At 46.5% G+C, this 24,604-nt stretch overlaps 1 protein-coding gene across 7 annotated transcripts; it reads left to right on the top strand.

Annotated features, from left to right (window-relative positions):
• The first annotated feature begins 5,289 nt into the window (after nucleotides 1–5,289).
• PHC1 (polyhomeotic homolog 1) lies at nucleotides 5,290–24,421 on the top strand. Of its 7 annotated transcripts, none has more exons than XM_080343928.1 (15): nucleotides 5,290–5,725; nucleotides 9,889–10,045; nucleotides 10,652–10,762; nucleotides 12,113–12,190; nucleotides 12,962–13,111; nucleotides 14,044–14,199; nucleotides 15,299–15,797; nucleotides 16,108–16,868; nucleotides 18,928–19,075; nucleotides 19,186–19,394; nucleotides 19,994–20,108; nucleotides 20,697–20,805; nucleotides 21,485–21,635; nucleotides 22,234–22,465; nucleotides 22,770–24,421. In XM_080343928.1, exons 2-15 carry the CDS (start codon nucleotides 9,932–9,934, stop codon nucleotides 22,922–22,924), a joined length of 2,988 nt encoding a protein of 995 aa, XP_080200054.1. In that variant the 5' UTR covers nucleotides 5,290–5,725; nucleotides 9,889–9,931; the 3' UTR covers nucleotides 22,925–24,421. The 7 variants fall into 7 exon arrangements, 6 of the variants coding, with proteins under 6 accessions (XP_080200054.1, XP_080200055.1, XP_080200056.1 ...); XM_080343929.1 differs by having other exon boundaries at nucleotides 5,290–5,950; nucleotides 14,050–14,199; XM_080343930.1 differs by having other exon boundaries at nucleotides 5,290–5,950; nucleotides 16,108–16,829.
• The last annotated feature ends 183 nt before the right edge of the window (nucleotides 24,422–24,604 follow it).

The following is a 24,604-nucleotide window of genomic DNA, read 5'->3' as shown; positions in this document are numbered from 1 at the left end:
TTCTGTGGACAACTTATACAAAAAGAGGACAGGGCTGAGTTCAAGCAAGCAAAAATATGAAGGAACTGGAAGGAGCCTCCATGGAGCATTCCCCTAGCATTGTTCCTTCTCAAGACATTCATGGGAGTCAATGAGTACTGTTCGATGGTGCTCTGCCAATGGACAGGAAAGAACAAGGGAGCAAAGTGGTACCTACCATCTCCCACTTGCCTTCTAGGCAAGTTTCTTCCACTGGGTATGTGGGCTGGACTGAATGAGCTTCAGGAGGAAGGTCCTCTAATCAGGTTGAACTTCAGATAGGGAGGTTATAAATTAAAACTGAAGGCTGTAACTCAGTGTGCTCAGTGTGACCATGAGTCAGGCTCTCCTGCCTCTAAGTGGACATGCGTCAAAGGTCTGTTTTACAGGAAATGAAGTATGTGAAATATGAATACAAACAGATGTTTCCAGGTTTTTGTTTCAAATCAGATCAATGTTGTTCAGCTGCATATACGAGGGGCTGAGGAAGCTGTCAACCAGAGGGCTGAAAAAGAGCTGCTGTGTCACAAGCTTCCTTAAAACAGGAGTGTACATTAGAAGTCAGTAATGTCTTTGTATCTTGGAGCAAACTTCAGGGAATAGGGTAAGTGGCTAGACTGTGCTGGGTGGGCAATCTGAAGCTTGTTCAGCTCTGCTGACAGTAGAAAGGTGCTCCCTGTCCTTGATGACATCCATAGGAAATGTTTTCCAGTCCAAGAAAGAAACCTTTGCTATGTATAAGCAAAGCTGGGGTACAAGTAGCAGATATCCAGCAGACTTCTTCCCATCACCTCACCACAGCTGTTATATGGGTCTTGATTGCCCAGATGGCCTTGAGGCAATTGGAAATCCAAGCATGCTTGGATTTCCTTTGTGAATGTGGTTGTTTCAGCTTAAGGGTAGAGGCCCTGGAATTTGGCTTACCTTTGACATTCAAAGAGCCTTCCTTCCTGAGAAAAGTCTAAAGCTTGTTACTTCTTGTGTTGTACGGTTTGCCACACAGTGGTCTTTCCCCCACAGTCTCTTATGTTGACAAGCAGTATTGTTATAGTTGAATTAGTTTTTACATCTTATAGTTGAAATAAGTTTTGCATCTTATAGTTGAAATTAGTTTTCTTATGGTTGAATTAGTTTTCTGTTTTGCAAACCGTATCTAAGATTCTTAGTTTTGTAAACTACGTAACTGTATCTAAGATTCTTGGTTTAGTAAACTGTATCTAAGATGCTGTATCCAAGATTTTTACCTTATTTTGAAGTTTTCGGACTGTGTCCAGGGAGATGTGCATTCAAGCATGGTCTTATATAACCGTACCCTATTCTTCAGATTGACATAGATTTATGATATATTCTCTTAAAACAGGTAACTTAGAAATAACCGAAAAACATGCGAATGTTACTTAGCATCGGTTAGATACACAGTTTGTGTTAGAATAGGTGTGGAATATGCTAATGGTTGTTAAGAGTTGTGATGAATATGTACGTAACTAAGTTGTATAAATGTAGTAAGTTTTGAATCGGTGGTCGAAGCCAGCTTTGGGTGCGAACCCCTGGTTTCCCAGCGCTGGAATAAAAGCACCGCATATAACTACGTCCGTGGTTATGTGTCCTTTTTGCTAACAGTATAGTTGATACTGTCTTAATGGCCAAGGCCAGTAACATTTGTAAGTAGACTGATATGCATCAGCTTTTACTTGTTGACCCGGTTTTCCTTTCATATGCAATTAACATCTTAAAGACAGAGGAGAAGGGTGCCTTCAGGGTATGGCAGGTAATTGACCCCTCATGCTGGCTACTCACACACCTATACAGAATTCTGATGTTGCCTTTATGTATTCCAACTTCCCAATTGCTGCAGGGAGCAGAAAGGCAGTTTTGCATGCACTGACCTGTTTTTTTGAGGGACGGGAAATAAAGATAAGGAGATGTGGTTGCAGTCTCTCTGCTTTCTCAGTTTGCAGACTTCGAGAAACCTTCTAATGGTAGGAAGTGCAGATTCACACTAGGATCAGTCATGCCAGAAATAAAGTGTAGGACAGGGGTATGGGAGAGGTGATGGTATATCAAGACTTGTATCAAATGCGGGGCTGGCAAGGTCAGAGCAGGACTTAGCACACTCAGATGAGCTTTTGCTCAGAATCAGGAGAAAATGGAAATTAGACCCTGTGGTTGCTATGATCATCTCTTCAGCTTCCTTCTGGAGATAGTGATGGGTCAAGGGGGTCAGGGCTAGCAGAATCTAGTGCTAGTTGAGATCTAGTGGTGTGTTGAGGCTGCAGATGGGCTGGTGTCCATATATGTGAAGTTGTGGATATGAAAAGCAGAGATCTGGGCAGCCTGTAAGAAGTACTTTGCAGAAACTGCAAGATAGGCCTATCCCAATTATATGTCCTAGTAAACTGGGAATGATGTCAACCTCTTCTCTGAGAAGGAAGACATTCTAGCCTTGGAGGTGGCTGTAAATCAGATTTCTGGCTCCCCTTGCACCTCTGTGCTATAGATCTAAGCATTAGTTCTTGGTAGCTGAGGCTGAATACATTACAAGATGCCATGTTCCCTGACATTGTGCATGAAAACTCCAGTCTTCTCCAACACAAGAGTTTTCACACAAGTTTTTTCCACCACAAGTTTTCCTTCTGCGGTACCTGGAGTTGATGGTCTTGCTTCCAGACAGAAGCAAGAAATTGAGTGTGGTAAAGAAGGCAAATGCTGATACACAGGCTAGACGTCCATGTATATGCTAGTACTATATGAATTTGTACGGCACAGTATGCAGACTCATCTTCACGCTCAGCAGTGCTGTTTATTTACCTGTGTATGAGGTCCATTTGCTATCGCTATCTTCCTGATTGCAAAAAAAGTTCAACTCAAAAGGTGCACTTTTCCACCAAGGCCACTGAATGTCGCCATCGCTCCGTGGCTTGCTCTGTAAGATGTTGTTTCTCCAGTAAAACTCCTTTGCTTCAAAAGGTTGTAATGGGAAAACAAAAAACCCCCACAAACAAACAAAACAAACAAACAAAAAAAGAACACACAAAAAAAACCAACCAAACAAAACCCCCCCCCCCCCCGTAACTGGAATGAAAATGGGTTTCTTCTGGCTAAGCCCGGAGCTGGGAAGGTCTGCATGAAGTGATGCCACCTATGAAATTAATCCTGGCTTGTATTTATACATAGTGCTTGACAGGTTTCCAGACAGACCCTGTAAGCCATTCTCACAAATTGTAGCATGAGCCTCAATAGTGCTTCATGAAGAAACACTGAAAATGCTGGGATTTCACCATTCGGTGAGCAGTATTAGCAGAATCTAGTTACTAGATGGGGGACTGAGATTTACAAAAATAATGAAGGCAGTGGATGAAGGGAATGGAAAACTGTTCTTCAGCAAATCTTTCCATGGCAGACTAGGGGCATATGATAAAACTAGTTTGTAATGCATTTAAAACAAACACAAAACGTATACTCTAAGAACCTACTGCGGGTGTTATGGGAGACAATAATATCAGCAGCCTCGAAGTACACCCCAGTAAGTCCTAAAGCCTCTTTATTGCAGTAGTTCCCCCTCTTTTGCATGGATGCCACTGAGGGTTTCCTCCCTTGAATCCATTTCAGCGGGCTTTGCAACAGGGATAATTGGTTTAGTCGTTCATCCAGTCGTTGAGGGGTTTAAGTAGTGGTTGATTCACAGGGATTAGTTGGCTGGGTTCCCTGCTTTGTCATTGTTCCATTGATCACTATCTGAGCTTTCGGCTTATTTTGAATGGCCTTAAATACATCTTTCAGCTTTTTGTTTGTTTGTTTTTGTTTTAATCAGACACTTTTCCATCTGAATTAAAAAAGAATCCCCAACATTTAGAGCAGGTGTGTATGGTAACAGACCAAACACTCTCCTGTACAGTGTGTTTTGCTGCTTTTTGGGCAGCAGCAAATTCTACTTTGTGATTCTGAGTCAATGAGAGTGGATCTCCTGAAAACTGATAGCCCAGCACTTTTGTTACTGAGCCAGATGCAATGGTCTTGCAACATGAAGCTCAGTCATGTCATTTGCAGGGAAATTTATGATGCTCATAGCCTCAGCAGTACTTGAGCTTCTGCACCTTGCACACATAGATGGAGTATGATTAGTTTCTGCTTGTCTTTTGCTTCTTCCTACCCTTTCTTGGTGCATGAGCTCTCATCCTTCAAGGGAACTCATTGGGTCTCATCAAGATGAGCCATTGATCAGATCTGATAGAGCATTTCTTGTGATCTTAGCAAGAGTCATTCTGACTACAACACTACTGTTACAAATGAACAAGTTTACCTTAATTGACTAATCTTAACTAAGACAGACAACTGACAGAAGATCTGATGTTCTTGGAGAGTGATCAAGGGAAGTAAGGTCTAAGTGCCTGTACAGTGCAGCCTCTCTTCTGAAAGTTGCCAGCAAACTGCCACTGTGGTTTCTTCACCCTGTTTATGCAAGTTTCCACTGTGAACCTCTACATGTGCTCTCCATGACCTGGACAGAAACGCCCAAGGCACTATTATTACCACTATGTCGTGTCTGCTCATCAAAGCTTGTTCCAGGTACTAAGACAAACATTTTACACCCTATATGTAGGAAACAATTATTTTGCAAATATAATAGGATCAGGTCTCAGCAAAGCGATTTTTTTTCAATAACGATATTGCAACACCAGGTGTTCTACCTAAACGTAGGCATACATAATAGGGCAAAAAGCCCATGCTTATATCCCCCCCAAATCCCGACTGCAATTTCCCTCCCTTGTTCCCCATTGGTTGGGTACCTCAGGGTTTACAGGCTACCCGATGCCTGCCTCAGTTTACATACAAAACCCTCCCCTTATCAATCTGTTTAAGATATGGATTCCTGGTACTTTGGCTACCCTTCCCCCTAAACTAACTTGTAAATGCAGGTATCAGTATGCATACAGGTATCAGTATATATTCCGGGAAGAGACTGTTTTACACTAAGGATTCATAGTCCGATGTCTCTCGGTCCTTCCCCCCTGCTCGGGTGAGGCGTCAGGTCCTCAATTATGTAAAAACAACAGTTCTTCGTTAAAAGTTCCTTACACTATATAAAACTACAAGCTAACTAACAAGCTTAACCAATGCTCAGAAGGATCGATCGCAAGTGTATTTCAGCACAGAGGGCACCCTCTCTGAATGGCGAAGAGCCCTTGGCGCCTGCCGTACAGCCGGGCTGTGACGCTCAGGAACATCTTGATTAATTAGTCCCTTTCTCCTGCAGGCCCAGCTGGCGGCCGCGACCGAGGATCCCAGCGCCCCTCCCCAGCAAGGCGGGGCGGGTGAGCGGGGCGGGCCCGGCAGTCCCAGCCCCCGGCGAGGCCCCGTCCCTCCGCCGCGTCCCGCCGGGCTCCGGCTGCTGTCACCAGGGCAACGGCAAGCGGCGCCCCGGGAAGCGGGTCACGTGACAGGAAGCGCCTCGAGGTAGGAAGTGACGGAACGTCGGGGAGCTCCAGAGGCCAAGATTAAAAAACAAAAAAAACCCAAAACCAAACAACAACAACAACAAAAAACCCCACACAAAAAAACCCAAACCAAAAAACGGGGGGCGGAACGGGACCGTGGGAGGCGCGATCGTGGGCCCCGCCCCCGCCGCCCCGCCCCGCGCGGCCGCGCCGGGCTTCGGGGCTGCCCTGCCAGTCCGGGCCCGGCCGGGCTCACCGGGAGCCACCGCCAGGTAACGCCCCCGGCCCCGCCCTCCCCCAACAACGGGGCCCCCCGGGCACCGCCCCGCCCCGCCCGGCTGGGGCGCGGCCTGTCTGCCCGCGCGGGGGGGCGTGTCAGGCGGCGGCGGCGGCGGCGGCGGCCGGGGGGCTCCGGTAACGCTGGTAGCGCGGGTCCCTCGGGGGCTCCCGGCGGCTGTGGAGAGGAGCAGTGCAGGGCAGTGCCGCGGCGGCTGCAGGTGAGGCCGGGCCCGGGCGGCTGCGGCGGGGAGAGTTCCCGGGGCCGGGACGGGCTGGGCTGGAAGTTGACAGCGGCGGCGGAGCAGCCATTGTCTCCCCGGCCCGGCCCCGGCGGCCGGGAGCAGCTCCCCCTCGCAGCCCTGCTCCCGCCTCCCGAATAGCCGCCGCCGCACCCCGAGCCGCTGGCCGGGCGTGAAACACGCGCCTTTCTTCAGCTCCCCGCGGTGGCATCCTGCGGCGGGTTCCCGCCTCCCGCCGCGGCGGGGCTGCCTGCACGGTACATACATGTTGCAGGTGGGCAGGGCGCCCGCACGCTCCGTGGCGGCTTAACTTTCCGGCCGGAGTTGCCGGCGGCCTGGGGGGCTGCTGCCGCGCTGCCCCCCGCCCCTGCTTCCGGGAGCCTGCGGCCCTGTTGACGGGGAAGGGTGGGCGGCGGGGTGGGAACAGGTGGTGCGAGGGTCTGGCGCTGCTCGACAGACGCATGTACTGCTGCCTCCAGAGCATCCCGGAGCAGAGGTAGCGTGTCCCGGCAGTTTCATACCTCTGCTTGGGTAGCTTGGAGTCTGTCTTGTAGGGTGAGGAGACTGCTGTAGTCCTGGTTGCTCATTTTTCTCCTTAAAACCTGTCAGCAAACCTGTGCAAATCATGTTCACTGAGTTTCTCAGAAATGAAATGACAAAACCAGTTGTAAGTCTAGAAAATGTTCTGCAGGCAGCAGTCACATGCCAGAAGGAGTGGATAGGGTGAGGCAAGTAAAACTTTTTTACCTCTCTCCTAGTGTTCAGTGAGTAGGGTAGATGTTTGGCCCGACTCTTGTGCTCTTGCACTTAAGAAAGGTCAGGAACTTGTAGATGGGCCACCTGTGGTGTTCTTGATGTGTGCTGAGTTCAGCAGTGTGGGTCAGGCTCTGGACTGGCCTGTGTTCTCATGCTTGTATGAGCTCATTTTCTCCCTTCTCCTGACCTGCCTTTCTGCTGTGCTGTCATTCCTGCTATGGTGTTAATAGGCCTTTGTATCTTTCCGTGTCTGCCTCTTTGGGGTGCAGTTCTGTGTTAAGCTTAATCCCGTTTAGCTGTTGTTCAAAGGTTACTTTCCAGTAAAGGCCACATTGTTACCCTGTGTTGTGGTGGTTGTTTGTTTTGGGGTTTTTTTGGGGGGGGGCGGGGAGGCGGGTGATGGAATCTACTGATTGTTTGCAAAGTGGGTTGGTTAACTCAATCTTTTGGGAAAGCCATGGTTTAATCATTTTTGATAGGTTATCCATCTCATGGAGCAGCTAGTTGGGTAAAGTGATCTGACAGACCAGTGATCACGAGATTTTTGCAAGAGAAGAGTGCTGGAAGATGCTTTTGGAGAAGGGGAGAGGGTGAATTCTGTGCTATTTTGTGTAGATATAGCCTGTGTTTGGATCAGATTACACTAACATGGAGCTGCATTCTTAAATGAACTTGCATGGGGAAACACTGTGTCTTTTCATTTTTGTATTTGGAAATGGTTTTGCTGGATAGCCCTGCTTGCTGTGAGCGACTTAAAATTCTTATTGCCCTTCCGCAAAAGGAGAGTGTGCTTATTTATCCATGCTACCGAAGGGCGTTTTGCCTACACAGAGACAAAAATTTTTGATGCCTCTCATCCCAGAAGTGTTTGAGTACAATTCTGTTTGTGTTAGGGCCTGATTTTAAGAAGATCTGGGTTGATGTGGACCCCTTAAAAATGCTGGAAATCTTACAAATCAATGCTGCTGTTTAATGAGGTAACACAGATTGGTGGAGCAGAGCACCAAGTCGGAAGCAAGATTTCTCCTGGTGCAGCTGTTGAGGGCAAGGGTATGTGCTACAGCTAGGCTGAACCTTAGTTACCTTCTTTTCTTTCTCGCTGGTGCTTGTGGCATCACAAATGAGCTAATTCAACTCAGTGATCTGGCAGAAAATGATGTTTAGGGTAGTTTTTCTGCAAAGTTAAGAAGCTGAACTAGTGAGCATCAGAAGCAAGGTGAATTCTGGGAGGAACCTGCACAGGAAGGTTGAGGGTGGATGGGAGAACAGAAAGTATGTCCTAATGGTAGCCAAGCTACTAGATAACTTAGTGTAATTTGTTATAGCTTCATTCTGACTTGCATTTTAACCCCATTTGAAGTACTTCATTTATCTACCAGTTTATTTGTTTCAAAACATCTGTATTCTCTCCCTTCTCAATTTACTTATTTTCAGGCTTCATTTACTTTTTGTGGTGCTGTCTCCTGGGGAAGATATTTGAGGCAATTGTCTTCTCTAGAGCTTTAATGTTCTAGGTAGGCTTATTGACCAGCTGCTCCTAGATGTTACAGAGTTGTGCCTCAAGGCAGTAGCAGCCAGTTGGGAGGGTGTATGTCTCACTTGAGGAGATGATGACTGCAGAGCCACTGCTGAAGCAGTGCAGGAAGCCAGTGCTGGATTAGCATGGAGATGCCTGGGCAGGACTTGAGGGCAGAGGAAAAGATTTCTGGGGAAGCCAGCACTTGAGCAGCAGGAATCTGCTTGTCAATTACAGATTTTTGCAGGTTTTGAGGAGCAGCAGTTCCCTGATTTAACCATCCATCCTCTGCAGCGTTAATGCTGTTGCCCTACTTTAAAGTTATCTGCTGCCCTTAACACCATTCCGGAATTTAAAAAGTTGTCTAGTTGGCTCTTCTTCTGCTGTGCTGGTCTGTTTGTTTACGCACCTGGAAAAAGTTACATTTCCTGAAGGCTGTGAAGCTCGAAATCTCTGGATTTGAAAAGGCTGAGATACAGGAGCTGTGTTGGTGCTGCAGGGTCCTGCAACCCTAGGGGTCTCATTTAGAGGTCTCTTAAATAGGTTGCAGGGGAGCTGTCTGGTGTTTTGGAAACAAACAGGCTGTCAGTGATATTGAGACTACCAGAAGCTTTTTTTTTAATGTTACATGAAGTGCTATCCTTCTTAAAAGTTTGGTTGTTTTTTTTTTTTAAGTGCAATTCTGTTGAATCATCAGTTTTGTACTTTCCCTTTTCTGACTCTAATCCCTCCTACCATTACCCCCCTGTGTAGCCCATGTTTCTTGCTGCAGGAAACTCCATGATTAACGTAAGGTGTTACTCTTCTACTAAGTGCTCTCTTGAGTCTCACTTCTCTTCCTCTTGGCTGATGAAAGTTTTCTCCAGTCCTTTCTTAGTCCTGTTGTTCACTGCAACTCATCTTTCTGCTGCTAGAAGATCTCTCTGGCTCTGCATGACCTCTTCAGCAGCTTCCCCCTCACAAGTGTTGCTAGTTGCCATCCCCTCTTCTTCTGACTTTGTTTCTCCTGAAAGGAACTCACCACCACAGATACCAGCCTCCAGTCTAATATTCAAGTTACAATCTGTCAGGAAAAACAAGTAGCAAGAAAGTCCATGTGATCAGAGATAGAAAAAAGTGATTGAGAGCTGGGGCTAAACTGCGAGGAGGAGGGACCGAGTTGGTGTATCTGCAGTAGGGCAGCAGAGTTGTGGGATAATTACATTATACCTCTTGTTGGAGTGGAGGAAGAGGATCAGAAGTTGCCAAAGTGCAGTAGGAGAAGAGGAATCACAGTGCAATTCACCTCAGTTCACTAGCCTTGAAGGAGAGGTGGCCAGGTCTGTAACCAAATGATTGTCTGAATGAGCTGAAGCTGCTACTTCACTTTGCTGCCTTTTTAAGAATTCAGGATGCTGTAGCTTCCAACTGTAACATGGCAATAAAAATATGAGAATTTGTATGTTACCTTTGTGACTGTGGTAATAACTGTGAGGATCATTTCTGAGTGATTTTGGACCCCTGTTATCCCCAGACCCCTGTGATGTAGCAAATCTGTGCAAGGAGCCTGGTACGGGGATATTCCAGTAAAAAAGCTGTGTAATGCAGTGAAATATGGTTCGGTTCTTTCTTTAGCCTGACTTAGTTTCCAGTTCTCTTGATGTAGATCTGGAGTCTGTCTCAGCCTGAGCTCCTGGGATCCTGTCACCATGGAGACCGAAAGTGAGCAGAACTCCAGCTCCACCAGTGGGAGCTCCAGCTCTGGAGGAAGCACCCGTCCTCAGATATCACAGATGTCTCTCTATGAGCGACAGGCAGTGCAGGTGAGATGCAGTTATGTTCTTGTATGGGATGTACATCAGTGGAATGTGGTGGTGAGCCCTGTTGTGTGTCTCTGTGTTATCATGTGTCAGGGTGGGAGCATATTCGAAGGACTGTTGTGTTCAGATTTATAAATTCTTGTGCTGGGCTCAATCTTTAGTTCCTGTAGCCTGATACAGTGCTTCATTTTTTATAGGTTACTCCTCCAGTGTTCAGTCTCTTAGATGTAATCTGTGCTGTGATTCAACACATGGATTTTTAGCATGCTGTTCTAGAGCAATTAATTCAGTTTATCATCCCAGTTCCTCTATATACACATATCCTCCGTATACATACTGTACTAAAACTCTTCTCTGACTTCTTGAGCATGAACATCCCCAAATTCCTGGATTTACTAAAGACTTACAGGCATACTTCCTGCTGTCCTGGAATACAGCTGTGATTCAGTCTGCTACCAAATTTGTAGCTATACTATGTATTTTGATGTGCTAATCTAGTGACTTAGCTTTTTTTCATGGGGTCTCAGGGCTGTTATTTCTTTCTTCTTTGCTTTCTAGTCATTTCAAGGGCATGCTATTTTAAATAACTGGGTTTTCCTCTTTCTCTAGGCCCTGCAGGCACTCCAGAGACAACCGAATGCAGCCCAGTACTTTCATCAATTTATGCTCCAGCAGCAGCTTAACAGTGCCCAGCTTCACAGCCTGGCTGCTGTCCAGCAGGTGAGTTGCCAAGGGGCAGAAGGAGATGAACTGGATTGTTCCCTGAGGAAGTTACAGAGATGCTCTCTTCATACAGTGACTTGCATACCAAGGTCCTTCTGATCCATGATTAAACAATAAGTCCCTAAACACATTGTTTAAAGCTAATACAAACAGCTAGTAAACTGGAAGTTTGATGCAAAGATTTGTTTGGTTTTCATGTACGGAGCAGGGGAATATGTAATTTGGCATCCCTGTAAGGAAGCTTGCACTTCAGAAGCATGTGACTAGTCCTTGTGCCTTCTTTAAATAAAACATGAGTGGTTAAGTCAGCAGTGGATGCAGTGACACTTAAACACTGTCTTAAAGTGAATGATGGATTGTTATTTCTCTGAGAATAAACATAGCTGTGTGTGCATGAGATTTCAGGCAGTATCCTCTGAATTTTATGTCTTGAAACTTAGTAGCCCATGTTTTCTTTACCTGTTGCTATTAAGAGGGATCTGAGGTAGATTTTGTCCAGGCAGGAGGGTGTTTCTTTAACTGAGATATGTTTATACAAATCCAGATATTTTATGATACATAACTGTTGAGTAATTTGGTTTTTTTCTTTAGCAACATTCCTTACCTGCAAGACCTTATCATCAGTTGAAGATGCATTATGTGTGATGTGAATACAGTTCTGTCTGTTTAACAATATCTCCATCAGCCACTGTGCTCCTTGGCTGTTAGTCCAGGATTTAGTTGTTCTCAAGTTCTTACCTGCAGTTTTATGGCATAGAGGGAATAGAATCATCTCACCAGTTTCACACAAATCTTAGTTATAAAACTAACTAAACTTGTACAGTGTAATACCCATGGGAACATAGAGGGAGAAAAAAATCATCTAACAATATTTGCATTTCTCCGTGAACTGTATGTGCTGTAATCCAAAACGTATTACTTGGAATTCTATCATTACATTGTTACTAAACTGCGTAATTAACCCAGCAATTGCTAATATTGGGGGGAATGTCTGGGTTTTGACAGAGTGGATTGCAGTGTTGGGATGAGGGTGGTAGCATGTAGCATGACAAGCTGGGGCACCGGTGACGTATATACCCATGGGTGGAAGGACTTGAGGTCATGCACTATGACGGTCTCTTATCCACTGCCTTGGGTATTATATAGGACTGAACTGGCTGGAGAAGAGGAGGTACCTTGCTGCACTGAATTTGTAGGGCATGGCAGGGATTTGTGGTAGACAGATTGTGCTCCTGTTCTCAGGAACAGAAGATGATTTGGCAGTAGATGTTGTGACAAAGCCAAATATTTGGACTGGATTGAAAAGCTAGTTCCAGGTACTTATTTCTCTGTCAATCTCTCTTGCAGGCTACAATTGCAGCCAGTAGACAGGCCAGCTCCCCCAACACTAGCACCCCACAACAGACCACCACCACCCAGCCCTCAGTAAGTAACTGCTCCCTCCCACACATATCAAAGCCTCCCTCCCACCCCTTGCCCTGTTCTTTCTCCTCTTTGTCTTTCAGGAAGGCAGGCAGCCAGGGAAGCACAGCTCCTAAGAATGCTGAGAATACACAAGATGAAGACAACTTTGGGGATTTGGGGTGCTATCATTGTTGATGGCCATTGAGGAGACCAGAGAAAGTCTCTGAGTGGGAGAGGCCTCTTAGCTGGAAAGTTCGACACTGATCTATCTTTGCTGAGGCTCTGGGGATACATCATCATAGATTAGGAAAGGACTGGAATTTTTAAGGAAGAGAAGGAGTCATGCACAGCTTGAAAGGGAGTGCTCTTTTTTCTTGGGCAAAGTAGTACTTTGTTGAATGAGAGCGAGTCTGGTTTTGTAGTGAGTATTGAGGAACTGGGATTTGTTCAATGAGTAGGTGAGTTGGTAGGGTAGAGATTACCTTGTGGTTTGTTTTTTCCTTTACTTGGGAGGCTGGAGAAAATGATGTATTTCTTTTGGATTTCTTATTACAGTTGCATGCTAACAGTGATACATGGGCTCAGCATACAAATGAGATTAGCATCTAGGACTGTGGCTAGTTTAGATTGCACCACCCCTTAAGACAAGAACTTTTTTCTTCTTGCTCCCCTGTGAGATACAGAAAAAAAGTGTAAAATGTCTTTTCTGGCTCTACCCCAGTAAGTGAATTTGTACTTATTTATTTGCCTCTGTCACTTCCTATATGATTTGGGGCTTTTCTCTGTTTTAAGATCAACCTAGCCACCACATCAGCTGCTCAGTTGATCAGTCGGTCACAGAGTGTGAGTTCCCCCAGTGCCACAACCCTAACGCAGTCTGTGCTCCTTGGGAATGCCACCTCACCACCTCTCAACCAGTCGCAGGCCCAGATGTATCTCCGGGTAAGAGCTGTGTATGCGAAATGCGTCCTGACCACAAACCCCACTTCAGTGTTTCGCTGCTAGGGGTTACCAACACCTTCGAACTAACTCTAGCTTTAAGGATGATGCACTATATTTTAAATTCAGGTGGGGAAGCTCCTATCTCTGAAACCACAAGTTTGACTCTGGGCTCAGCTTTTGAGGGTAAATGGTCTTTGTATTGTGTGGGTCAGGTGAGATCATCAAGAACTGTGTTTGTCTCTGCTTTGCATAGATGTTAAAGATCCCATGGCACTTCCCACTAGAGTTTAAATGTGAAATGTATGTCCTAGACTTCAATATAGTTCACAGAAATAAAGCTATTCTTCTGGTTCAATTTTAGAATATATATATGGTAAATTACTTTCTTCTACTACTACTGAGCTCTGGAACCTAAGTAAGAATTCAACTAAGTCTAGAAACAAATCAACATGAGCAAATGTGTAATCCTTTTAATTGGTTTGAAGGGCTGCTAAATAGAAAACATTAGGTTTGACTGTAGTCAGTCTGGGGTTTGGTTACCTACTCAAAAAATATTTTCAGTGTTCAGTTGATTTAGATACAGATTGGAATCCCTTCTTTTCAAGCAATCCTGGTCTTGGTTATCACTGTTTCTCAACCAGCCCGGGATATATGTCTGAAAATTCTATGATACCTCAGTCTTTTAGCCAGCCTTGGGCAGTATGGAGGCCCATGTTAGATAGAAGAGTGCTTGTTTCTGTAAGGAAATTGTTCCCAGTTTCTTGCTCCTGAGGGTTATGTTCAGTGTTACAGTGCAGGGAGGGTTGGGTTTTTGCAATGTGTGATATTGCAGCCCAGTATTGCTTTGTAATGTTTGCTTGTAGTTCGCTGTCTTTCTTTTTCTCTTCTCCTCCGTTTCTTTCATTCCATATCACCTGACCCTCCCTAAACAGCCACAGCTGGGGAACCTGTTGCAGGTAAACCGGACCTTGGGCCGCAATGTGCCTCTTGCCTCCCAACTCATCCTGATGCCCAACGGGGCTGTGGCCGCTGTCCAGCAGGAGGTACCACCCACTCAGTCTCCTGGGGTCCATGCAGACACAGACCAGGTCAGTGACACCCCTTCCCAGAGTCCTCCCCTTTCCCTGCTCTCCATCACCTCACATTCTGGTCTTTGCCCCAGCCACCCCTGTGTAGCAGATTAGCTCTGTTTTTTCCCCATCCTGTGTTCCTGTGCAAGCAGGAGATTCTGTTCTCTCTTGCCACCATTTTTTTCATGTTTGCTTTTTGCCTCCGGAGATGGGATTCATTTCTGCTTATAATTTTGGGAGTGAGCCACAGGCTGGATCAATCCTGTCTTCAGAGTTTCTCGATTGTCCTTATGTGAAAAGAATTGTTGAGTTCTATGTCCAGTTCTCAGTTACTCAGCAATGGAGAGTCTTGGCCAGCAGCAGTATTCCTTCACCCAGTTGGTTTGTTGTTTTAAGGATGCCAAAGACCAAACAGGCCATAGTGTCTTAGCTCTTGCATTAATCTATAAATAATTCTCCAGGTCAGGGAGCTGCCATGACTTCCCATTTTCTTTGTCTTATCTCAATCATTATTGGAATTTACAGTTACTTCATATTTTTCTTGTATGGAACCCTTTCTTTGAAGGAAAGTCAGCCACGATCAGACTTGAAGATAGCACTGCATTTGGAGTGGGAGTAAACATAGATCGAAATGCAGAGGAATTAGTGAAATCAGAAGAGCTGCAGGCCATGGGACTCCTGAATGGGAAGCCCTGCACAGAGGGAGGAGGCAGGTGGCACAAAAATTGAAAACAAATGACTGGCCTTTAAAAAGGGTATCTCAGGGCTTTTAGTGCTGTGCTAAACTGGATCCTCCCAATGCAAGGGCGCGGCAGGCAGATCTGAAGACTGCCCCATGCTTCAGAGAATGGTGGTGTCCTCATGTGCTCTTCAGAAAGTGCCATGAGATCTTTAACTTCCATCAGAAATGGGGCAGGAGGGAGTTGAGGATAACATGTTTCCTGGAGGAGGCCGCACCTGAGTTTGCCCTGCAGTTTTATTCTGCTCCCCACATGAGATTTGAAGTGTTGACTGAAGCCTGCATCCCAGTAGACTGTGTTGCTTGTGTTCTCTACAAAACTTGCAGCAAGTAACCTACCTAAAGCAAATGGATTCTGTTTTGTATATGTGTTTCTAGGTGCAGAACTTGGCTGTGAGGAGCCAGCAGACCTCAGCCACTAATGCCCAGCTCCAAGGCTCTGCTCAGAAGGCAGCTCTGCCAGGAAGCTCCCAGGCTTCGGGCTTACCACAGGCCACCAGCACGGGCCAGACCTTGGCAGTGGCTCAGGCCTCCTCTGGCAGCACAGGCCAGTCCCTCAACTTGAGCCAAGGGGCTGCTGGCAGCAATGGTGTCTCTGGGGGTGTGGTGGCAAGCGGTGGGAGCCAGACCTCAACAGGATTGAGCCAGACCTCGTCAGCAGGTGCTGCTGGCAGTTGCCAAAGGAAAGGCACAGGGGTGGTTCAGCCATTACCGGTAGCGGCTGGCCAGGCCGTGACTGTCAGCCAGGGAAGTCAGACGGAGACAGAGAATGCAGCCACAAAGAAGGGCGAAATGGACAGCAGCGGACAGCAAACAGTGGGTATGAACCTGACCAGGACCGCTACACCAGCGCCCAGCCAGACGTTGATCAGTTCAGGTAAGGTTGGCCTGTGGAACTTCTCTTCGAGCCCACTGGCCTTTCATGAGAGAGTGCCATTTGAAAGCCCACTGGTGAGAGGTTTCCCAACTCACCTCCCAGCCTCTGCACTCCCAGAGGCTGATTTCTAGGGCTTATCCTTCTCTGTTAGCGTGAGAAGTTAATTTAGTCCCACATGTCCTCTGACAGTAAGCTGTCAGTCATCTTGGAGCGTAATAACTCAAACCAGTGCAGTGGCTGCCTGTTGTTGTTCCTAGCCGTATTGTTGCTAACTTTTGTGCTCTCCGGTTTTTCTACTCTGTTTGTATAGCCACATATACACAGATCCAGCCACACTCACTGATCCAGCAGCAGCAGCAGATACACCTGCAGAAGCAGGTGGTGATCCAGCAGCAGATTGCCATTCATCACCAGCAGCAGTTCCAGCACCGCCAGTCCCAGCTTCTCCACACAGCCACCCATCTCCAGCTGGCCCAACAGCAGCAACAGCAGCAAGCACCATCTCTGACCCAACAGCAGCAGCAAACTCAACCTCTGCAGCAGCAGGCTCCACCTCAAAACCAGCAGCAGGCTCAGACGCTTGTGGTACAACCTATGTTGCAGTCCCAGCCACAGCCTGTGCAGCTCCAGCAGGACAGTCCTTGCCAGTCAGCCACCAAGTCACCTGTTCCAATTCAGTCAAAATCTCTGGTCACCCCTATCAAACCACCTCAGCTTGGGCCTGCCAAAATGTCAGCAGCACAGCAGCCTCCACCACACATCCCAGTACAGGTGGTGGGTACTCGGCAGCAGGGCTCAGGCCAAGCCCAAGCACTTGGTTTGGCTCAGATTGCTGCAGCAGTGCCGACATCCCGGGGAATGCCAGCTGTGGTCCAGCCTGTTTCCCAAGCCCATGCTGCTCCCCCATCATCATCTTCATCTTCAGCATCATCACAAGAAGCTCCTCCTCTCACCACAGGGGTGAATTTGGCACAAGTTCAAGGCACAGCCCACATGGTGAAGAGCCCAGCCTCCTCTCCAGTCGTGGCTCAGGTGCCAGCAGCATTCTACATGCAGTCTGTCCAGTTGCCAGTAAGTGATACCATTGAGAAGGAGAATAGCATACGGATTTTATTTTTTCATTCCTAGGGCACCAATCGCCATCCAGGCCCAGGTCAGTGGGTAAGGGGTTTGGGTAAAGTCATGTGGAGACTTTTTCCTCTCAAAAACACTAATTCCAGTCCAACCCTTGGGGGTTACTGAGTACAAGCATTTCACTTCCACATTATCATTCAAAGGCTTACATGAAGTAAATAGTTGAGACTTAGACATTGCCCCAAATGGGATAGGTGTTCACATCACATACTAAATATCACATATAACAGTGTGGTAGGTTGACCTTAGCTGGTTGCTGGGTGACCACCAAGCTTCTCTATCACTCCCCTTTCACAACCGGATGGGAAGTAAAATACAACCAAAGTCTTCTGGCTTGAGATAAGAACAGGCAGATCACTTACCAATTACCATAATGGGCAAAATAAGCTCAATTTAGGGAAATTAATTAAATTTATTGCCAATTAATCAGAGTGGAATAATGGGAAATAAGAACAAATCTAAAAAACACCTCTTGCCTTTCTTCATGGGCTCAACGTCACTCCCAGATCTTCTGCCTCCTACCACTGAGTGGTGCAGGCTGGTGGGGAATGACAGTTGTGGTCAGTTCATAATGTTTTGTCTCTGCTGCTCCTTTTTTCCTCACACTTTTCTCTTGCTGGAGCATGGAGTCCCTCCCATAGGATACATTCCTTCTTGAACTTCTCTAATGTGGGCCCTTTCCACAGGCTTGGGGGTTCTTAATGAACTGGCCCACTGTGGGTCCCTTCCACAGGGTGCAGTCCTTCAGGAACAGACTGCTCCAGTGTGGGTCCTCCACAGGGTCAGAGGTCCTGCCAGGGGCCTGCTCCAGTGCAAGCTCTCCATGGGGTCACAGCCTCCTTTGGGTATCCACCTGCTCTGGCATAGAGTCCTCCAGCGTCTGTAGTGGATCTCTGCTCCACCATGGACCTCCATGGGCTGCCCCACAGGCTGCCGGGGAATCTCTGCTCCCGTGCCTGGAGCACCTCCTACCCACCTTCCTCACTGACCTTGTGTCTGCAGGGCTATTTGTCACTGCTCTCTCCCAGCTTCTGTTGCAGTTTTTTTCCCCTTCTTAAATATCACAAGGGTTGCTACCAGCATCGCTGATGGACTCAGCTTTGGCCAGTAGCGAGTTTGTCCTGGAGCTCACTGGAACTGGCTCTGTCAGACATGTGGGTAAGCTTCTGGTGTCTCCTCACAGAAGTCACACCTGCAGCCTCCATGCTACCAAAACCTTGCCACATAATTCAAATACAAACAATAACTCACCTCTTTGTGGTCTCTCTCAAGAGAGAGGTGAGAGCTGAGTGGGCCATGAAGACTGAACCTCTTCTCACTAGGTGGATACCTCTGGGTCAGAGACCCTTTGCTGTGTGACACCAGCCACTGACTGGGCCTCAGAGAATCCCCTAGCAACAGGCTATGCTGAGGAAAGCAAAGATGGCTTATGTTCCACAGGCCTCAGCCTGGCTGCTGTGAGTTGTCTAGCTAGAGCCTGCTTAATTTCCTGAGACAGCAGCACTTTGCCAGCTCAGATAGCCTTAGCTGAGACTATTTCTAAACTTTGCCTGCTTCTTCAGGAAGGTGTCGCATGATTTGTCTGATTGCTAGAGTGGGGGGACAATTCTGCTCCCATCCAACATGTTTCCCCTACTGTTTTGACTCTCCTTTATTGAAACTCATCTGATCTAGCCAGAAGCCTGTTTGGAAACTGCTGGGTGACTGCCATTCCATTTCTTTCTTCCTGGAATAATCACTCGAGGCTCACACTGTGTCTTGGTATTGTATCAATGTCCCCGTTCATGTTGATACACAAAGCTTTGCTCCTTGCTAGGCAAATGCTCTTAAATAGAGGTATGTACTGTGAGGGAGCTAGAGGTATTTCTAGGAGAAGGAACCAGACTGGAGCTGAAGTGTGATGGGTCAGGATGCATCTTTCTTTTGCCTTCTGTGCGTCTCGCCCTTAGCTTTGGGGCCTCTGACTCTGCTTACATGTTCCTTTTTATTCATGCAGGGCAAGTCTCAGACCTTAGCAGTAAAGCGCAAGGCAGAGTCAGAGGAGGAAAAGGAGGAGTCACCCAGTGTCACTGCACTCCTGCCTGTCAGGTCCTCTCCTGTGACAGACAGTCCCAAAAACATGGAGGACAAGAGTGGCCTTGGAGGTGAGGTTACAAAAGAGAGCTCTGCTTGTATGTACTAATGATCTGATCTCATATTCCATTTGAAGTAGATGGAGCAAAGGTTACTGACACTTATGCTGTTAATATTCCAGATAAATCTGATCCTGCTGCCACTGCAATCCCAAATACCACCTCAAGTGAAGGAACATCAATCACCCCCACCTCTGCTCCCACCCCTAACCTGGCAATGGTGTCACGTCATATTGGAGACTCCAAACCCCCGCAAGCCATCGTCAAGCCCCAGATACTCACACACATCATTGAAGGCTTTGTCATCCAGGAAGGAGCAGAGCCCTTTCCGGTAGGGATTCTTTGCTGTGGAGGAAGGAGGTGTAGCGCTCTCTTGGGAGGGTAGTGGGTTTCTGTCTTTAGACAGGAGTTTCTTTCCCTATGTTCCAAGTCAGTATTTTTAGCCTGAGACACAGACAGTGAAGAGGAAGGGAAAGAGGGGAGGTGTCATGCATGAAACAAGGCATTAAGTGGTGGCATGAAAGAGAATGGGTTGGAAGGAGTAAAAGAAGTGTGACAGGGACTGTTTTCTCCACTAGTCCTCAAAGCAATACTTCATGCATGAATTGTAAGAAGGTTCTCTCTGATTTCAGTGAGGGAAAGATGCACTGCATTTTGAACAAGCAGCAAGTGAAGTTAAAGCGAGTAAGGGAAAATGCAGTTACATGGAATTGCATGATATTCAAGGCAGATAGTACCTTGTGATCTGTGAATGAACCTCCAAGCCTGTGAGTCAGGAAGGAGCAACAACTTTGTCCAGCAACTCCTTCCCTGGTAGGCAGGGCTATTTTTCTGAGCTGTAATGAGGTATGAGTGTCATATATGTTGCAGAGGGTGGTGGACACAGAGAATCTTTTACTGATGGGCCTGGCTCTTTCTTTTCCTGTCCAGGTGGGTTGTTCTCAGCTGCTGAAAGAATCTGAGAAACAGCTGCAGGGAGAGGCTCCTTCTGGCCAGAGTGAAAACCTGTCCAGTAATTCTCTGGAAGGGGATAGTGCTTCTGGGGGTAAGTTTCAGCACCAGGAGGCCTAGCTAGTGTTACTGAAAAATTCTGCTCTCTGATACTGCATTACTAACTTTATGCATGAGGGACTTTAATCCCTTTTTGCCTTCCTGCTAACTCCTTAGAGACTCAAGCTATGGACCTAGGATCTCTTTTTCTTGAGTGCCAGAATACAATACTTTTTTGTTGTTAATATGATCTAGCATACCCTGTGTCAATACTAAGCAGGAGAATCTGAGTTGTACCTGTCTCTAATGAATGTGAAGGATGTGTGGATGCAGCAGAGTGCAGTGATGGAGATTTTTTCCACAGCCTTGTAAGACATGAGGGATATGCTATTTTTAAATTGTTTGGCAAAACAGTACTGACAAGGAGAAATAAACTGCTCTGTTCAATATCCAGGGGTCCTGTTTACCAGAGCTTTTGCCGCTCTTCTCCCAGCTTCTTCCCCAAGCTAGCTGTTTAATAGATTCACTAGAGAGTAGTGCTTGGAAAGTGTCTGCTCAGAAGAAGAGTAGTGGAATGGGGAATAATTGTGTGTGATCTGTTTCAGTTCAGATCATCAACTGATGTGTATCTTTGTCTCACCAGAGCTTGATAAGAAAGCAAACTTGCTGAAGTGTGAATACTGTGGGAAGTATGCCCCAGCAACCCAGTTCCGTGGCTCCAAGAGGTTTTGTTCCATGACCTGTGCTAAAAGGTAACAGCAAGACAATCTTCCTTTTCTCTGACTATACAATCCCTGGAACTGGGCAGGTGCCCTTCTTCCAGGTAGTGTACAAGACTTCAGTACATCTGATCGATCCTCCCTTGTTGGGATGCACTGGCCACAGAGATGATTTGTGAATGCTTCTAGGTGTGGAGAGGTGGATGTGGTCTTGAGTGTAAACAGGATTTCTGACTTGCTTAGAAAATGAAATGGAAAGAGGGAAGTTCTTGAGCTCCAAAGAACCACTCTTCAGTCAAATGTACATTTGAATGACTAAACAAGTGCATACTGGTAGGTATCTGCTGCACTGGTACTAGACAAAGACACAAGGGGGCATTGGGCAAAAAACCTCAGCAGTAGTTATACTAGCCATTGCTGCCTTCTGTTGATAGCAGAGGGCTTGCATGGGGGTTTTTTCCCCTTAGGGGAATAACTTAATTGACCCTTCAGATGTTAGATCAAGACTCTGGTGTCCAAATATTGCTTGTGTCAAAAGTCTGGACTGTTTCCTTCCAAGGGGAAGTCTTAGAAGGAAGAGGAACAAATGTTAAAAAGATGTTAAAATGATGATGTTAAAAAGAGGAGTTTTATCCCCATGTAGAGCCAGGAGAAGCAGTAGGTTCAGGTAGTTGCTGTTTCATAACTGCTTCTCTGCTTCTGTTTAATTGAGGTACAATGTAAGCTGCAGCCATCAGTTTCGGCTGCAGAGAAAGAAGATGAAGGAATTCCAGGAAGCTAACTATGCTCGTGTGCGGCGACGGGGATCACGGCGCAGCAGCTCTGAAATTGCTCGAACAAAGATCCAGGGCAAGCGCCACAGGGTAAGGACATAGTCCTGTCTGCCTCTGTTGCAGCAGACCTCAGTGTAAAAGTTGTCACTGCTGGATGTACCACTTTCTTATGGTGGACAAAGTGGAACAGGATGTGCCAAGTGCACATTGATACAGTTGTTACACAAGGCACAGTAAGCTGTTCTAATTGCTCATTGGCTAGAAAAAGTGGATCCATATTTGTACTTGCTCTGTTCACTCTGTATTCGCTGTCATATATGTCTCGGAGGTCTCAGTGAGTGAGACCAACTGCCACCCTTGGTAGAAAACAATCCACTTTTCTTGTTTGATTAGCATTCTTCCACATGAATGATTTGAATGTGATTATAAAGAATTGAATGAGCTTCAGAGCTGATGTGAGGAAGAGGAATGGACTGGGGGAGGATGGGAAGAAGGAAGAGGAAGGAAAATAAGAGCAAAGTCTCCTTTCTGACATCAGGGAGCTGTTGTGTCAGCTGCCCCTGGACCAACAACCTGAGACAGTTGTCCCAGACTGCTGGGACAACTTCTGCTGTTCCCAATGTCTTGTTTTGCACCTGGAAATTGTCAGTGTATTACAAAACACCTTTTCTTTCCTATGGGCTTGTAGGGCCAGGAAGACTCAAGTCGAGGCTCTGATAACTCCAGCTATGATGAAGCTTTGTCCCCTACATCTCCAGGACCCCTGTCAGTAAGGGCCAGTCATGGAGAGAGGGACTTGGCAAACTCTAGTATGGCCCCACCTACCCCAGATCTCCATGGCATCAACCCAGTCTTCCTGTCCAGCAATCCCAGTCGTTGGAGTGTGGAGGAAGTGTATGAGTTCATTGCATCACTGCAAGGTGAAGTTAAGATCCTCTCCTGCACTCCTGTGATCCAGTAGCATGGGGAAAGTTTTGCCTCTGTTTCTGGAAAGTGGTGTCAGTGGTGCCTAGTTCTTTTATTGTACTTTTGCACATGTTTCTGAATTGGAGTAGGTCATACAGATGGATGACTTGTAACTTCTCAGGCAGCCTGTAGAGTGGGGAGGGGGGTTGATTAGATTCCTAACTTGCTTTTTGTGTACCTGCCAGAGGTCCAAAGAGTGGCAACAAGGGTAATGCGCAGGGTACATCTGTTTCTCAGTGCTGATTTTTGGTTTCACAGGGTGCCAGGAGATTGCGGAGGAGTTTCGGTCACAGGAAATTGACGGCCAGGCCCTGTTGCTTCTGAAGGAGGAACACCTCATGAGTGCCATGAACATCAAGCTGGGACCAGCTCTCAAGATCTGTGCCAAGATCAATGTCCTTAAGGAGACCTAACAGCTCTGAAGCCAGAGGTCTCACTTTTGCTCTGACTTCAGGGCAGCTGCCAGCTCTGGAGGATCATGTTGGGGTGGGGAAGAATGGGACAGTCCCCTGTGGTCTTGCATTCAAGAATGAGAAGGAATTCAACCGATTGAAACTGCCATGCACAAGCCCATGTCTTAGTTTCTTAATGGTGCTACAACGGGGAGAAAAACTCCCACGTGGGGCCTTGAAACATCTTTCCTTCTTCCTGTTTTTGAATATGCCTCTCCCATAACCCACATAAAGACAGGAAGGGGATGTCTTTCTGTCTTTGCAGACTTCTGGAAGGGAACTGCCCTTGCCCATTTTTGCTACAGCAGGTCTGCTAGATCTTAGTTTTGAATGTTGCTATGCCAGAACTTGAGACATAGGAAGAGCTGGCCACACACAAGACATTGGGAGCAGCTGTGCTTGGGGCATTTAAGAAGGAGAACTAGTGAATTCCAAGTGACAGAAGTGGACATACAAGAATTAAAGCAAAAGCAGTTGCTGCTGTTCCACTCTTCAAAAATTACCAAGGCTGTTCATGAACTGGGTTTAATAGCCGTTAGCATGCACACTAAACCTGAACACCTGTGGCAAAAGGAGCTGCCCAAGCTTTACTGTCTGCTGTAGAGATGCAGAGTGAAGATGAAGTGTTGTGGCAGCTATTCACTCCAGATGCTTCTCTCTGAACTGGTCAGAGGATTTATGCTGAGTAGTTATGACAAGGTGATGGACAAGTAAAAGGGAGGGGGATTGTATTGCATTACAGAAGTCTGCAGCACTAGGTTTGTCTCCCCATTGTGCTAGGGCATAATTTACAGATCCAAAGCAGCCTCCAGAAGCGCCAAGGCCCTTCATAAAAGTGGCTGGGTTGTGTTGTTTTTTGTTTGGGTGTGGTTTGTTTTGTTTTGTTTTTTTTCTCATCAGTTTGTATTATTTTTGTGTCTTTATTCATTGCCCTCAGGAGAGCTTATGGGTAAAAGTTAAAGTTGGCAGGATTGTATCTCCTTTGTCAGGTTCCTTGTTGTTGTTGTTGTTAAACAAATCTTTTTCTTCCTCAGGTAAAAAAAAAAAAAGGCAAACAAAAACATACCCTCCAACAACTGAATACTGATCCTTTAACACTACTTCTCCTTTCTAAGGGGCAGAATTATGTTATAGGCTGAGTCCCTCCCTTTCAGCCCCTTCCAGGTTTGGGTGGTTTTTGGTGTGTTTTTTTGTTTGGTTGGGGGCTTTTTTTGTTGTTTTTTAAAGGACCAAATGTGGTATTCTGAAGTTTTGTAACCAGTTTGGCAAAGGTGAAAGACTGGGCAGAGTTATCTTCCAGAAGCACCTCTGCTTAAAACAAGTAAAAAACGTGAAGAAATTCCACAAAGCATGAAGAGATAAGTACCCCATGGAGCCAAATACCTGAAAAGATGATTTATAAACCATGTGTCTCAGGTTTTCTGTTTTCAGAGTTTTCATGTGAATATTTGAGTAAAATGTAAGACTGTACTGTTGGAGGAAGGCTGCAGTGGCATGAGAGAAGGCCTAATAGCATAGGCTAGAAAACAGATATCTTTGTGATGGGCTCTTGATTGATCCATGGTAGAAAAAGAGAAGTTGGAAAGTGCTTAGAAGATGGATAAAACATAGCAGCTGCTGCTTAGTCTTCACCGTTGAATC

The sequence above is a fragment of the Nesoenas mayeri genome (genome assembly GCF_963082525.1).
Source record: "Nesoenas mayeri genome assembly, chromosome: 1".
NCBI lineage: Eukaryota > Metazoa > Chordata > Aves > Columbiformes > Columbidae > Nesoenas > Nesoenas mayeri.
The sequence above is the reverse complement of the archived record's forward strand: the minus strand, read 5'-3'. Positions and strand labels throughout refer to the sequence as shown.

Bases quoted from the DNA above. Each gene is read 5' to 3' on its own strand.
- PHC1 (XM_080343928.1), top strand. From the start codon at position 9,932: ATGGAGACCGAAAGTGAGCAGAACTCCAGCTCCACCAGTGGGAGCTCC. The intron at 13,112-14,043 runs GTAAGAGCTGTG...CTCCCTAAACAG, and splicing joins AGGCCCAGATGTATCTCCGG to CCACAGCTGGGGAACCTGTT. The intron at 19,076-19,185 runs GTGAGGTTACAA...TTAATATTCCAG, and splicing joins GGACAAGAGTGGCCTTGGAG to ATAAATCTGATCCTGCTGCC.